Below are 17,150 nucleotides of genomic sequence, written 5' to 3' on the forward strand. Positions count from 1 at the left end.
GGCATCGAAAGCGGAGAATAAGCGGTCTCCCTCAAAACCACAAATCCGTGAGACTGCAACCAGTACAAAAGGCTCTTTGACGTCTTCCACATCTTTGATGTCGAAAAACACTAAAATTAGCACAGAGCCAAAGCAGAAACGATTGCATCCCATTCTTGAGCGCTTGCAAGACAAACTAGATGAAGGACAGAAGACTCTTTTTGTACACCCAGACACTGAGAAACTAAGCTCCAAGCCGCCACCACCACCTGTTTCCCTTGCGCTTCCTAAAAGGAAAAACACTTTTTTGAGGAGGACATTGCTGGGCCTCAACCGACCCATCATCCAAAGAAGAAAAGGAAGGGGAGGGGCACACGCCCTTTCTGTTTCCCTCCTTCTCCATCTAGGGTAGTCACCCCTCATATTGAAAAAATATATAAAGCATGCCCATTGGACCCTGACTATATTAAGGGGCAAGTCACACCAGATTCTATGGTGGTACACACAGCCAAGAAAAGAGCAAATTCATAAGACACAGGGCATGCGCCTCCTACAGATAAAGAGAATAGGAAGTATGATGCTGCAGGTAAACGTGTTGCAGCACAAGCAGCCAGCTACATGCGTATTGCAAATTCTGTGGGACTACTTTCCCGATACAATAAGGCCACATGGGATGAAATGCAAGAACTACTTCAAAACCTCCCTGATCAATACCAACAACATGGAACACAATTGGTAGAAGGAAGCAGGGCTATATCTAATGCCACTATACAATATGCCTTAGACTTCGCAGACACAAGCGCCCGAAACGTTAGCACCAGTATCCTCATCAGATGCCATGCATGGCTCAGAGTTTCCTGCTTCAAACTGGATGTACAAGAACACCTGCTCAACTTACCTTTTGATGGGCAAAATCTTTGGGCTTCAGGTGGATGATAAGCTAGAGAAGTCGAAACGGGACACAAACCGCTAAAGCAATGAGGGTCCTACAAATATCAACACAGTGGTTCCTTTCATAGGGGGTCAGTACAGGGGTGCAACTATAGGAGGTTCCTCCACTGACACCAGCAGTGGCAATAAACAGCAACACTCTTTCAGAGTCAATTTACATGGGGATCTTTCTATAAAACAAATTATAGAAATAATGGTAGAGGCTGCACAACCACTACCAAAACTACCACCCCTCCAAAACAGTAACCACCCACACCTTCCCCAACCACATATAACACCTGTCGGGGGAAGGTTACAAAATTTCTATCCACAATGGCAAACCTTACCACAGACTAATGGGTACTATTCATAATCGGGTATTGTTTAAAAACCGAACTCCACCCACAATCCCGCCAAAACAACAGAATATGCCAAAGGAACATCTTACACTTTTACAGGACGAGGTTCTTTCTCTCCTTCAAAAGGGGCAATAGAAATAGTACCCTTACAACATCATGGACACTTAGTATATACTCTCTTTATTTTCTAATCCCCAAAAAGGAAAAAGCATTCAGACCTATCCTAGATCTTAGGCCCCTCAGCAGGTACATCTCCTGAGAACACTTTTACATGGTCATACTGCAAGAGGTGATACCTCTGCTACAGCAAGGAGATTTCATGACTGCATTAGACCTCTAGTATGCATAGTTCTGTATACCCATTCATCCAGCTCACTGCCGTTATCTTCATTTTCAACTAAACGAGCAACACTATAAAGTCAAGATGCTACCCTTTGGGGCCACCAAAGCTCCAAGGGTTTTCACAAAGTTCCTTGTAGTAGTGGTGGCGGCGCAACTCAGAAGGGAGGGAATACATATTTTCACCTACCTAGACAATTGGCTCCTCAAAAGCACAAGCTACCCACAGTGTCTTCAAGACATCCACCTTCTTCACAAACTATGGTTTACTGTCAACATACAAAAATCTCATCTGCAACCATTGCAAATTCAGCCGTTCCTAGGTGCAACTCTCATTTCAGTTACAGCCAAAGCTTATCCCAGTTCAGAAAGAGCGAAAGAGTTTGCAGAAACACTCCCTTTTTTTCAACCACCGGCTCACCTCACAGTAAACGTAGTGATGAGGCTTTTAGGTATGATATTTTCCTGCATAGCCATAGTACCACACGCTCATCTACTTATGCATGTCCTTCAACGTGCTCTGCAGTCTCAGTGGTCTCAAGCGGAGGGGCATCTACAAGATCTAGTGTTGGTAGGGCCAGCAACTCATCGGTCTCTGACGTGGTGGAACAGCAACAACTTGTTGTGAGGCCGGCCCATCAAAGCACCAGTTCTGCAAATTACCATTACCACAGATTCATCCCTTCAGGGATGGGGAGCACATATGCAAGATCTCACAGTTCACGGTCTATGAACAATAACTCACCACATCTGCATATCAATCATCTAGAGCTGTAAGCAATTCAGCTAGCCCTCAAAGCTTTTCGCAATCATCTAAATCAGAAAATAGTACTAATATGAACAGACAATATGACTGCAATGCGTTATATTAAAAAGCAGGGAGGACACACACTTCACAGCTATCCCTCCAATCAGAGCACAGCTGGCACTGGGCAATCTATCACAAAATCCACCTCCAAGCAGAATACCTACCTGGGGTGTGCAGTGACTTCACAGATATGCTCAGCGGGACACAGCAGGTGCACGAGTGGGAGATCAATGTGTCACTACTCCACTCTTACTTCGGAAAATTGGGGGCAACGGATATAGACTTATTTGCCACTCACCTCAACGCGAAATGCCAGAACTTCTCCTCATAAGCACTGTAGCACACCAGAGCAAAGTCACTGTAGAAGTTACTTGAACAGTTCTATTGTTATCCATGCAAAATATTCACAGTTGTTCTGTCCGTTCAAAATGTGTACTATATGACACAGAAAACGCCACAAAGTGATCCAAATCCCTGTCGAGATTTTAGTAGTCAATCTTTATTCCAAATTCACACAGCAGCCGACATGTGTTTCGCCTGGCAGGGCTTCCTCAAGGTTTTTAGAATTAATAATGATTTCTTTTATATAATCAGTCGGTCTTTCCTGGAACATCTGTCTTTGTTGCGTGCAAGGCGAATACGGGGATAAGCTTTTGGGACGCGGGACAGCAGTGAGGACTTAACATGGTCCTAGGAGTTATGACCCTCTTACTTCAGAATTGATCGGAACGTACAAGCTAGGATCGATGGTGATTGGATCTGTCACCACGCATATCATATTATATATCTGATTATGAAATGATCTTAACAAAGACAGATGTTCCACAAAAGACCGACTGATTATATCAAAGAAATCATTATTCATTCAAAAAGCCTTGAGGAAGCCCTACCGGGCTTGAAGTGGATTTGCATCACTTTGTGGCGTTTCCTGTGTCATATAGTACACATTTTGAATGGACAGAACAACTGTGAATATTTTGCATGGATAACAATAGAACTGTGCAAGTAACTTCTACAGTGACTTTGCTCAGGTGTGCTACAGTGCTTATGAGGTGGATTTGGATTTGGAATACTTTGTAGATACAAAAGAGTAATACTCTAGGTGGATGAGTATTTGGCACCATTTTAGCACCCAATACTAAATGGTTGGAGAGTGACATAGTGCAATTTTCACGACCTTTGTACATATGGTGATGTGCAGATCAAGATAGCATAGCCACCCTTTCGCTTTCTGTAAATGCCAGAACTTCACCTCCAGGTTCCACCACCCCCACACCAAGGGCAATGCCCTGTGGATGAATTGGTCAGGAGTATTTGCCTACCTTTTTCCTCCACTCCCACTCATTCTGTATGTAGTTTAGAAGTTAACACAAACATCTCTTATCACTAATCCTAATAGCCCCAACATGGGCACGGCAGGCATGGTTCACAACCCTGCTGCCACTATCTTTAGTGCCACACGTGAAACTACTTTTTTTTGGGTCACACCTACAAACGCAAGCTCAAGGAAAACTGATGCACCTCAATCCCAAAGGACTCAATTTGGTTCCTAAAATCCTGGAATTTGGTCATTTAAAATTACCACAAGAATGTATGGATATCCTTAAACAAGCTTGTAGGCCTAAAATGCATGTTACGCTGCAAAATGGAAGCGATTTGTACATTATTGTACTAATAAACAAATTCAACCTTTAGCACCTACAGAACAAGACATTATAGGCTATCTTTTCCATCAGCAGCAATCAGGGTTTGCTTACACATCGATCAGACTGCACTTAGCAGCACCAGCTGCCTACATGCAAAACAGAGGCAATTAATGTACCTGTTTAAACTACCAGTAATCAAAGCATTCATGGAAGGAGTCAAGTTATCCCGCCCTCCCCTGCACCAGCTGCAGCCTTGAACGTAAACATTGTCCTTAACCAGGCTTATGGGGCCACCATTCAAACCACTTCTTTCATGTCAACACCAATTTCTAACTTGGAAAGTTGTCTTTCTAGTGGCAATAACTTCTCTCAGAAGGATATGTGAATTGCAGGCAGTTACATTGCAAGAACCTTTCTTTAAAATGTACCTAAACAAATTAGCTCTGCAAACAATTTCAAAATTTCTACCCAAAGTGGTCTCAGCCTTTAATACAAGTCAGACCTTATAGTACCTTTATTTTTTCCTAACCCAGACACAGTAGCAGTGCGGTCCCTACATAACATTATATGTTACATTGACAGAAAAAAATCTTTCTGAAAGACATAACAAGCTTTTTGTTGCTTTTAACAAACCTCACCAGGGGGCACCAATATACAAGCAGCAATTCCTTGAAGGATAGTTAGATGCATTCAGACATTTTATCAAAAAGCCAAAAGGGTGCTTCCAGCACCACCGCAAGCTCAATCCACATGTAAACGAGCTACTGTGGCTTGCGTAGGAAATAGTCCTATATTATTTGTAAAGCAGCAACGTGGATTAGCCCACATACCTTTACTAAACGCTACTGTGTTGATTTATTCACCCATCAACAGTATTAGATCAAGGGAGGGAGGAAGAAGCTGGGATCCATTCGGCTTCCAAGCGAGAATTAATAATCAAGAGAGAATGGATCACTTGTACCTGTGTAACCAGGGTCGGGTATGGTGGCCTTCTTAAAAAAAAAAACTCATTAACGTACAAAGGTGGTAGGGCGGTATATCTTGATTATCTGCCTTTTATTCACATGACATCATCCTCATCTGTGTTTTTTTTGTGAATGTGGAGGTGCTGCTTATGGAGAAGTGGAGTTAAAATTTTAAAAAGCGCTATGTCATAGTGCTTTTTAGGTCGTATCCTACCAGACAGTGCAGCAGTCTGGTTTGCTAAATACATCTTGGGGACATTCAGAAAGTTGACCTATGAAGTCATTCCACCCGTTGCTTACCATTGACTTTGTGGTTTGTAACTCGCATGTCCTGGCATGATATTTGTTGGCTTTATTTGCTTTAGGCTGTAAAGCTAGAGTTCCTCCCTCCCATTGCCCACACCTTGTTTACTGTATTCTTACACAAACTCGCTTTATGTAAACAGGATTTTAAATCTTGTTTATTTTTTGTCACATTTGCTGTGCATTCAAAGGCAGAGGTCAAATGTCAAGCTCTTTCCCTTCTCGTACTTCAAAGTGAGAGAATTTATGTGACAATCCTGCTGAGTATCCATGTAAGAGGAGAGGGAGTAGGTCGGATGTGTTTTTTCCTAGCGCACAACAAAAAAATTGAACTGTGCTCAGGTTTCAGAATTTATCAGAATTAGTACAAATTAGTACATTTTTCTGTAAATCTGAAGTGTGGTGCAAACAAATATTTGAATACGATCAAAAGACATCACTAAACTAGTTGATGACTTTTGGACACATTATTGATTCTGTGCAGTAAAACCGTATTTCGGTGCAAATGCAATTTTTATTTCAGTTGAAAATGTGTTGTCTGTAACGGCAGTGCGCTACCACACCACGCATAGTCCACACTACGCCACTCCACTCTGACCTTCCACTCTGCCATGCCTCACCACCCTACAACACTCCACCCCACTCTAGCAACAAGCCCTTCCATTCTACGCCCCTCTACTGTAAGACATTCTATGCCATGCACTTCTGCGCCCCTCAACGCCACCCCACTTAATCTACTCCACTTCAATCTATCCCACCCCACTTTGATACAACCTACCCCAATCTACTCCACTCCAATTTACCCCACCCCACTTTACCCACCCTATTCTTCCTCACTTCAGTGTACTCTACTCTAACCCAATCTACTCCATTCCAGCCTACTCCAAATCTTTCCACGGCGATTCAGCCTACCCACTCCAGTCTACCCCAATCTACTCTACTCCACCCCACTCCAGTCTACTCTACCCCACTCCACCCAATTCCACTCAAATCTACCACACTCTGCTCCAATCCACCCTAGTCAAACCCACTCCAATCTACCCATATCCACCCCACTGTACCCCTATTCAACCCACTCCACTCTAATCTAACCTAGTCTAATTTACCCCACTCCATTCCAATCTACCCCACTCCAGATTCCACTGCAATCTATCGAACTCCTCTCCACCCTACTCCTATTTATCACAATCTACTCCACTCCAATCTACCACAGTCTACCCCTCTCCAATCTGCTGCACTTCACTCCAATCTACCTCGCTCCAATCCACCCAATCTTCTTCACTCCACTCTTAATGTACCCCTCTCCACTCTACCACACTTCCCCAAATCTACCACGCTGCACTTCAATCTAACCAACCCCATGCCAATTTACCCCACTCCAATCTACCCCACTCCACATCAATCTACCCTACTCCAATCTGCCCCACCCAATCTACTATCTACTCCATTCTATTCTACCCACCCCACTCTTCTCCATTCTTATCGACCCTACTCTAATCAACCCAATCTACCCCACTCCACCCTAACCTAACCCACTCCACTGTACCCCGATCTCGCAGTCCACTCCAGTCTCGACTCCACTCCAGTCTCGACTCCACTCCAATCTACCCCACTCAACCCCACCCCACTCCAATCTACCCACTTCAATTCACCCAATCTACCGCACTCTATCCCACTCTATCTCCCCTTCTCTAGTTCTCTCCTTTCTACCACATGCCACCCAAATCTATCCCACTCCAGTCCAATCTAACCCAATCCCCCACTCCTATCTACCCTACCCGCTCTACCCTACTCCAATCCTCCCCATCCAAATCTGCCCCACTCCAGAATACCCCAGTCCAATCTACTACCTCGATCAACCCAACTCTTCCCCAATGTACCCCACTCCAATCTACTCCAGTATCCCACTCCACTCCAATATAATCTACCCCATTCCATTCTACAACAATCTACCGTACCCCAATCTACCCCACTCCAGTCTACCCTACACTTCTAACTTTTAGCCATGTTGAACAGCAGCCACACTGGTGTAAATAATGGCTAAAGCACATTGGCAATAGCCTTTTGGATTTGCCAATGTTTGTGTTTATGGCGGGTGGGGATGGGCAACAGGGGAGGGAGGCTGGGAGAGAATGGACTACGTGAAGGAGGGAAGTAGAGTTTAAAACATTTTGTTTAAAAAAAGCTCTGTGATTAGGTTGACCAACTGGCATTGGTGCAAATTCAGGACGGTGAGTGTAAAAATTCAGGACAAAGGGTCAAAATTCAGGACACAAATTCAGGACAGGAGGTCAAAATTCAGGACAAAACTTCAGGACAATAGGTAAGCTTTACAGACACATCAGAGGAGGTCGCACAATAGTATACAAGTAAGCCCAGCCATATCCAAACATATTCAACCATTTGCAAACCTATCTATCATGTATCCTTCCATCCATCATGTATCCTTCCATCTATCATTTCACTCATCCATCCCTTCATCCATCCTTTCACTCATCTATCCATTATCCATCCATCCACCCTTTCATCCTATCCATCTGTACACTCATCCATCCACTCTTCTACCCATCCATCCATTCACTCATCCATCCAGTCATTTACCCTTTCACCCATCCATTCACTTACTCATCCATCAACCCAGTCACTCATCCTTCCACCCATCCACCCTTTCAGTCATCCATCCATCCTCCCTTTCTCTCTCCATCGACCCTTTCACTTAGCCATCCTTCCTTCCACCCACCCATCCATCTACTCATCCACTCATAAATCCATCCATTGACCCTATCACTCATCCATCCTTTCTCTCACCCATTTATCCTTTCACTCCTTCACTCATCTATTCATCCTTTTGTCCATCTACCCTCCCTTTCACTCATCCATCCTTACATCCACCCTTTCACTCATCCGTCCATCCATTCACCCTTGCTCTTATCAATTCACCAATCCATCCATCATTTCACTCATCCATCCACCCACTCACTCATCATCCACCTTTTCACTCATCCATCCTTTCACTCATCCATCCACCCTTTTATCCATCCAGCTACCCTTCCACCCATACATCCAGCTATTTACCTTTTCTCTCATCCATCCTTCCACTCACTCATCAATCCATCCATCCTCTCTCATTATCCATCTATTCAATCTTTCATTCATCCATTCACCCTTTCACTAATTCATCCAGCCATCCACCCATCCCTTCACTTACTCACTCGCCCACCTTTTCATATTAAATTTGAGTTGAGCTTTTTTGAGAGGAGGCCCATCAAGAACTTCACCCTCGCTGCAGGAGCCATTCCAGGACTGGGACAGAAGCCACCCAGGGCGGAGACAGGATCCACCACAGGGGGGACAGGAGCCATCGCAGGGGGGGGGGGGGGCTGAGGAGCCACCACATGGGGGGACAGGAGCCATCACAGGGGGGGGGGGTCAGGAGCCGTCACATGAGGGGGAACAGGATCCACCAGGGTGGGCACAGGGGTGGGCATGCAGTATTCCAGTATCATCTTGGTCTCTTCCAGGGTGGGGTGGGCTCCTCACCCCCTCCTGGACAAGACAACGAGAAGACGGGCTCTCTTTCCAAAATGTTAGTTTTGCCATCCCCCACTGTGATGTACAGTACTTAAAGGCGATACTCCAAGAGAACTGATTTAACTGATTGTCCTCCATACTTTGTTAATCAGTGTGGGTGCGATTGTGCCATTTCTTTATTTTACTACATTATAGACTGCATGTTTGAAGAACCAAGGTTTGCTTACAATTTAGAGACAGTAATTAAGCTCTGTGAAGAGAACCACGTGCTGCCTCGGGTAATCAGGGCAGGTTCTAGGATGTTTGGGGCCCTGGGAAGAAAGGGAATGTGTGAGGCCCCTCTAAATTGCAGAGACATGACGCATTCAGGGCTGTTTGCATCTGAATAGATACCCCTGCTCCTGAAGCTGCAGCCCCTCCCTCTCAGTCACCTTCAAGCACCTCTTAACAGCTCATCACGGGCTGAAGGTGTGAGGGTTGCCATCCCGCTGTGCCTCTCCAATGCTGCTCGGTATCTGAGCTGTGGTACTGCATCGGCGTCTGTTACACCCGGCCTCAACAGCATCGGAGTGAAGCAGGGAGGTGGGTGGAAGGCGCTATGCCGGCTTTAGGGTGGTGCGACCGGTGCCCGGTTAAAATTACGGACAAATGGTGTCCGTTAAAGAATCCTTCACGGACAACGGACAGATGGCCGAAATTACGGACTGTCCGTGAAATTTACGGACGGTTGGTCACTGTGCTGGCCGCGTGTTAGTGCTTTATTTTTCTTCCGTATGGCGGGTGGGAACACAGTCAATGAAAGAATGGAAGGGACAACAGGAGGGTGAGGGTGGGAGGAAAACAGCCTGCTACTAATACGTTTTACCTGATGTAGCAGTGGCTGACGTGAGACCTCGTACTAATAAGCCCTGTAAGTCCAATGGGTGTTGCGCGCCTGCTGGGCACTATACTATGTCTTCAGTAGACTGGAGCCCCTGGCCTGCCATGATTGTCAGGCTGTTGTGTAAGTACGTAAAATTTTATTGTTGTCATGCACCGCAGTGACGGTAGGGCAGGGGGTGGGGGCAGAGGTCGGTCTGCAAGTATGCCCCCCACCTTTTGCCTACAGCCTGCACCCCTCCTCCCTGTGAAGAACAACGTAGCGAGAACGTATCTCTCTCCTGTCTCAAGACTGTCCCCCCCCCCCCCCCCCCTTTGTTTCTGCTCAGTGCGATGATAACTTTCGCAACCTCTGAATCACGACCCCAATTCCCGTTAAAAATTGCTCTTGCACCGTCCTTCGGACTCCCCTCTCTAGATGTATGCTATAATAGGGTGTTTCACTGGCCCGTACCCACAGACCCCGTTCGTTCTAGATGCATGCTGCAGTAGGGTGGTGTCTCCCTTGTCCCCTGTACCCACAGACCTCTCTCTAGATGCAAGCAGTACAGTGGCCCCTCTCCCGCCCCTTTGTACCCACAGACCTCTCTTCTCTCTCTAGATGCAGGGCACTACAGTGGCTTCTCTCCTGCCGCCTATACCCACAGATCTCTCTCCTCTCTTAGATGTTGGGTACTACAGTGGCTTCTCTCCTGCCGCCTATACCCACAGATCTCTCTCCTCTCTTAGATGTTGGGTACTACAGTGGCTTCTCTCCTGCCGCCTATACCCACAGACCTCTCTCCTCCTCTCTTAGATGTTGGGTACTACAGTGGCTTCTCTCCGTCCTCCTGTACCCACAGACCTCTCTCCTCCTCTCTTAGATGCAGAGCAGTACAATGACAAGACTGCAGAAAGGTGTGTTATGAAGGAAGTTCATTACCCTTATTTTCCAGTCTTTTACTTGTCAATTCATGTAATGGTATTTGTTAGGGATAACATGCTTTAAAAGTTTGAATTTGGTTTCAACGGAGCCGGCATAAATAATGTAGCTTTTGTATTTTTCTTCATGCCCAGTACCAAAACAATACACTTCCTGTATTCCAGTCTAGAGGCTAAGATTACTGTGTATCCCCAAGTCTCCCGAGGATCCTCCTTTCCAAAGAATGTACATGATGCCACCATATTTCTATCCACTTTAAATATCCCACTCACTACCTCAATCACTCTCTATCTCACTACCTCACTCTTTCTATCTCACTAACTCACTTTCAGTCTCTCTTTCACTACCTCTCTCTCTATCTCACTACATCACAACATCACTCTATGCTTATATATCACTACCTCACAACATCCCTCTCCCTCACTACCTCACTCTTTCACTACCTCACTCTCTCTATCTCACTACCTCACTCTCTATCACTACCTCACTCTCTATTTCAATACCTCACTCTCTCTATCTCACTACCTCACTCTCTCTCTGCTAATGCAATAGGTATCACATATGCAAAAAAAAAGCTAATGCCAATAGAAAGGACAATGCCATTTATTTAGGGATACAAAAATGATAAAAAAAATAATGAGCAATACCAATAGCTCTACCTATAATATTGCCGAGACCATTGCATTGTAAATGCTTGTTTTTGTTTTGAGACTGTTTTCTATTGAGCCACTAGATGGCAGAACAATGCAAGAATGTGAATGTATGAACAGTAGCGTACAGTTCAGTTAATATTTTCCAAAGAACTGCTCCTTCCGCGGACGTCCTCACCTTTCTCTGCCCCATAGGCAATTCCTTTTTGATCACTGCGAATTTTCTGGACATGCCATGTATAGCTACGAGTGCTCAATGTATGACACAAAACTGGATAACTTGTCATGTTTGTTATGTCTTTTTCAGAAAAACATAAAAAGAAAGTTTTTAAAAAAATAGATATATTTTCCAAAGTAGACCCAAACACACTGCCTTAAGATTTGAGCTCAGAATAGTCATGAAATGACGGATTTCGACTGATGCCATTCATAATTAGGAAGGGAACAGTATAGTTTTGTGAGATCTGCTGGTGCTATGTGTTTGCGATCCGTTGCGAGCACTGGTGACCATGTCCCTCTGACTCCGCAGGTGGTGCAGGAGAACGAGAATGTGGTGTTTTGCCTGGAGTGCGCCCTGCGGCACGTGGAGAAGCAGAAGTCTTGCAGGGGGCTGAAGCTGATGTACCGCTACGACGAGGTCAGTGCTGCTCTCTACCTTAATAATACAGCACTGAAACACGCTTCATCCGGGTCATCTGGCCGAAAACGAGATGGAATTTGCGATGACAAAATGCTGTACGTAATATAGTGTTGAAATTGGGCAGTGATTGACTACTGTTTGTTGCAGTTTTTTAGGTGTGTCTCAGCTTGTGATGATCTCACATAATGAAACAAAAATCATAAGATTAAAACAGATTCATACATTTCGAATTACATAAAAGGTCCTTGGGTGAGCACTCGTCATCCATTAGTCTATTTGATTGCCATTCACATTTTGCTTCCCCCGCCCTCCTCCAACAGCACTGGTCGCCCAACCACCATACTTCACTCATAAGCTCTCCTGCTTTGAGAGCCCCGTCATTGCGCCCGAAGACATGGGCACTTCAGTGCCTGGGCAGTAGGGCATACACTTTACCTTGCCATTGTTTTTTACTTCCTTTCTTTAGCTGTTTTTTAACCCCTTCCCCGCTCATGACGGAACCACTCCGTCATGAGCCACGGGTGCGCTGTGCTCATGACAGAGTGGTTCCGTCATGCTGCGGCCGTTGGCGGCCGCTCCGCCCACGCGGCGCTAATTCCCCGCCTGTGCGGGCGATTAGCGCAGTGGGCGGAGACGTGACGGAACCACTCCGTCATGAGCACAGCTCACCCGTGAATCGTGACGGAGTGGTTCCGTCACGAGCACAGCGCCACCGCAACTGCCCCCAAACCCCCCCAGCGCCGCGGCGGAATTCCTGCCGCGGCGAAGGGGTTAAAAATGTAAGTCTCCCTTGTTTATAAACTGTCCTCCAGTTACAGTAATTAAAATTCAATACTACTATATTTTTGCACCAGTACAAGTATCGCATCTACCAGTGCATTAACACTAAGGGTTGCTGCACTGTTATAGCAAAATTATATGCAATTGTTATTTTTAGTTGCAAGCATTTGACCCCTTGATTAGTTGCCCGCATGTTTTCTTTTTTTTTTTCCCCCCCCTCTTTTATCTTTATGGCACATACGATTTTGAAATGTTTTGGGGGGCTTTTAAACTGTAAAGGAGAATAACACATTTCATGATAATCATGTTTCCAAATCAGCACGTAGACCCACTAGGACAGTTCAAAATGTTTTAAGTATTGCTATAACCATTTAACACGCAACATAACCTAAACCAGCTCATTAGGCAATCTTAGTCGCTTTCATGCTCTTATCGTCCCTACCCGTACTCCCATCCCATCAAAGGCATCTCATAACCAGTATAGTGAAATCATGTCTCTGGGGATTATCGCAGTATGCTAATTTATCAATGCCGTTGGTATTGAACCATCATCATTCAACCATATATTTGTCTTAACGCTGTTCCTCTCTTACTCCAAGCTTCTCAGGATGGCCTTGTGTCCGGGATCTCCATCAATAAACTGACCATTACCATCCACACCATTAATCTTCTATCAGTTTTTCAACCTGTCTGACTCGTTTCTTTTGGGTTTCATCTGCAGTACCCATTCTGTCATATCTTTAACCAAGTATTCGCTAGTCAGTGGCCTAACACTCAGCCAGTGTATGGCTGTACGAACATCATACCTAGCAGTATAGATTTTCTGACCAGCTTACCTTTTTCTTTGTTGGTATGAGTCCAAGCATACATTGCTTAATCGTGCAGGCTATAGTTCTACCTGTACAGTGTTTGAGCATGTTTAATACTTTCAACCAAAACCCTGTACCACCTGCAGTGCCAGGTAAGATGCATAAAATCAGCCTCTTCCGCTTGACATTGATGGACTTGCTAAATTGTGCTCAGATTTATTGGTGTTAATTTGTCATATGGAGATAATTGTACTGAACAAGCTTAAAGCGTGGATTACTCGAAACTGTTTCTGTTCCCATACAAGTCTTCTCCCATTCCGCATCCGTAATAGGTAATTTAGCAATCCCCTGCCATTTGTCCTGCAACTTTAATTTGGCTAGTGGGTTGGCATTTGTTAATGCCATATATAATATAAATCATTCTCTTTACTATTAGATGCGCTGAACATCTCTACCATTGTGTGAGTGGGCGTAGGTGTTTCTGGAAACACTGGCCATATTTCTCTAGCAATGCGTGGTATCTTGACATATTGTACAAATAGGCCTGGCCTAAGGTTGAAAGTCTCCCGCGATGCTGTACAAGTCAAAAACCTATTATCTGGATAGAGATCTGCCAGTGTCAGAGAGCCTCTTCCATCTGTCCGTTGTCATACTTTGAGCAATCTGAGCACATGGGTGTATGCTCCGTATATGCATATGGAGGACATCTAAATATGTTTTTAATTGCCTGCCCCAGACTCAACTGGCATGTTTTATACAAAAAAGCATATATATGAGCTAGAACCCCTCATCAAGTTGTGCTCTGATGGAATATCCAGTGTGGTCTTTCCAGCAGTCTTTCCCTCCAATTTTGACTCATTAACCAGTGCACCATGTGCTACAGGAGCACCACCATGTAGTATAGCTCCATATTCAGGATCTCAAACTCCCCTTTGCCCCATTCCTTTTTTAATTTTGTAAGTTTTTTTCTGCTTTGTTATGCCAAAATGAATTCCCCTAATAATTGATCCAACTCTATAAATATATTTTGGAGACTTTGTACATTGCCCCTTATAAAGTGTAAAGAAATGTTGGTACGAAGTGTATGTTGGGCCGGGCCAAATTACCCATCGCGTATCACTGGTAACTGCAACTTGATTCAGAACTTAAAGGAGTCCCGGGACCCCTCCATTACTCTCCTCATATTAAATTTGATTTGCAGTCTCCTTATGTGTGACTCTTTTTCAGAGATATTGAAAAGTTGTCATGGCCCACATCCGGTAGCACCCAGTCAACCGTGCCTCTAAGGGAGTCACTCAAACAATTTATATCTACTTATACATATGTGGAATCCTGATATTCCCCCAAATTTCTAGTGAGTGCATGTAGTACTATTGGAGCAGCTTAGGTTGGCTGATGAAGATAAACTAGAGCATCGTCCACATATAACGACACTGTGCGTTACTCTCCCTGTGCGAATCCCCCAATGCTGTAGATCTCATCTTGGTCTACATGCCAGCGGCTACTCAATGCAAATAAGAGGGACAGGGGGCTCCATTGCCTTACCTCTCGCGCCCAATCAAAGCGCTAGGAGACTATCTGTCCTATACGGACGCTGCTCTGGGTTTGGTCCATAACAATCCAGTTCATTCTAGATAGTTCTATCCAAATCCTATATATTTTAGAATCTCCCATATGTATTCCCAGTTAAAAGTATCCAAGGCGTGTTCTGTATCAAGTAGTGCAAGTGCATATCCGTTTTGATGCATATGCATAAAATAAAAAAATGAACTGCTCAGCCTTCGTACCCGCTTTCCAAAGTCATACATATTATTAGGTGAATTCAATCAATAATATCCTGGAGTCACAGGAGCATTTATTGACATAAGCATAGGATTTTGTTTTCTTCACTACTCGATGAATCTCTTGTGCTGCTGCAACTGCTCATTAACTTGAGCTGCTGCATAAGATCGCCGATGACAAAAGGGCTGTGTTTAAAGACATCTGAAAAACTAAAAAAATCCATAGGCTTCCAATTGAGCCTTTCTCTCTTTGCCAGTTCAAAAGCATCCTGTATGATTGACCTGGAGTACAGACTGATCGGACCAAAGAAGAATTTGCAATGTGCTGCACTTTCAGTATTGGCTTTCTGCTGACTGTGTGGTCAACATGGTGTACTGTAGTAGCATCGGTCTTTTTCTTTGGCACTGATGATGGTTTCCTGTGAACATTTAAAAGTGGAGCAATAGCTTATTTTCAGCTTTAAATGTGCAAGGCTTTTGTGGAGCCTATTTGCCGGTTAAACTGTTACTGAGACTCTTATCACTATTAATGGAGATGGACTTCTCAAGTGGTAATTTTACATTTTTTTTAATCAAACATCTCTTTATTTGTTTTGAAGAAAGCAGAATATGCAAGCATACAAAACAAAAACTTGTAGGGGATAAGGACCCCGACGCAGTTTATCAGCCGCATCGTGCAGTAGGCTAATAGATCGTATAAAGTTTGTAAATGGGAAAGCGGCACCCAACACGTATTGTCAGTGTCCAATTGACCTGTCTCCCCTTACCCCCCCCTACCAATAGAACATGAAAAAAACATAAACTAAGGAGTCCCGGTCGAAAAAAAAAAAATAGTAAATAGATTTCCACTGGGAATGTTATATCAGAAGGCTGTAAAAGGTACTACGGGGTGTGGGCACCGGGCTTTCCCTACACGCACTCGCAGGGGTTAGTGGGTGTACTAGATGTGAAAGAGGTGAAGGGCGTGCAGTCTTGGACCACATGCAAATAGGGGAAGCCCCTCGGAAAGGTACTCCACCAGTGGCCCTCCGATGTAGTCTAACCCTTTACGGGAGTCTTCCGCCATTCGTTCCATCGCCAATGCACGCCATAGTCTGGCGTGCCATTGTGTGAGGGAAGGAGCTTTCAGTTTTTTCCAAGCCGCGGCTACTGCCATCTTGGCTGCCCCGAGGCAAAGTCACATCACCGAGCGGTCCCCATGGGTTTGGTGCTTTAACTTAGTGTCTCTGAGCTCCAGTAATGTGTGTTCTAATGTGTTTGAAATCGGGTATCCTAGAATCTGTTTAATTTGGGCAAGGATCTCCTTCCAAAACGGCTTAATGTGCAGGCAGTCCCACCAGATATGTCTAAAGTTTCACAGTTGCCCACAACCCCTACAGCACCTGTCTGAGGTATTAGGGAATATGGTGTGTAGCCGTTGTTGGTGGAGGTACCAATCGTACACAATTTTGTAGTGTGCCTCTCTGAGGTGCATAGACCGATTAAACTTAGGGATGTCTTTGTAGAGTGAGGCCCATTGCTTTTTTGTTGGTGGGGTATCCAGTATTGTGTCCCACAGGAGTTGATGTCGCTGGGTGTTTGTGGACCACGCTGAGTGGAGGAGTGAGTAGAGAAAGGAGATAGTGCCCTTTGAGGAGGCTCCCGATTGCGCAAAGGTTTCTATGGGAAGCAGCTCCCGGGTAGCGGCCAGCCGCACCTGTGGCTGCAGAGACCAGCGTTTAAGTTGCTGATATCGGAATTCTTCGGACCGCTGGAGTTTGAATTCCTTAGCGCATTTCGTGAAGGAGTGCAATCTCCCCTTTTCGAAAAGATGGGAAAGCATTAGGCAG

The 17,150-nt window shown here is 44.9% G+C and overlaps 1 protein-coding gene across 3 annotated transcripts in view; it reads left to right on the forward strand.

Moving 5' to 3' along the window:
- The window catches only part of JARID2 (jumonji and AT-rich interaction domain containing 2), a 671,808-nt gene that overhangs the window by 617,314 nt on the left and 37,344 nt on the right, over nucleotides 1-17,150 (forward strand). For 2 of the 3 annotated variants that reach the window (XM_085607030.1, XM_085607032.1), the window contains exon 17: nucleotides 11,841-11,948. In XM_085607030.1, coding sequence (XP_085463156.1) covers nucleotides 11,841-11,948 — 108 coding nt within the window. Of the gene's footprint in view, nucleotides 1-11,840; nucleotides 12,047-17,150 lie in introns of all 3 variants that reach the window. The other variant, XM_085607031.1, reaches the window with a different exon arrangement.

This window comes from Triturus cristatus, chromosome 5_2, assembly GCF_964204655.1.
Source record: "Triturus cristatus chromosome 5_2, aTriCri1.1, whole genome shotgun sequence".
NCBI classification, from domain to species: domain Eukaryota; kingdom Metazoa; phylum Chordata; class Amphibia; order Caudata; family Salamandridae; genus Triturus; species Triturus cristatus.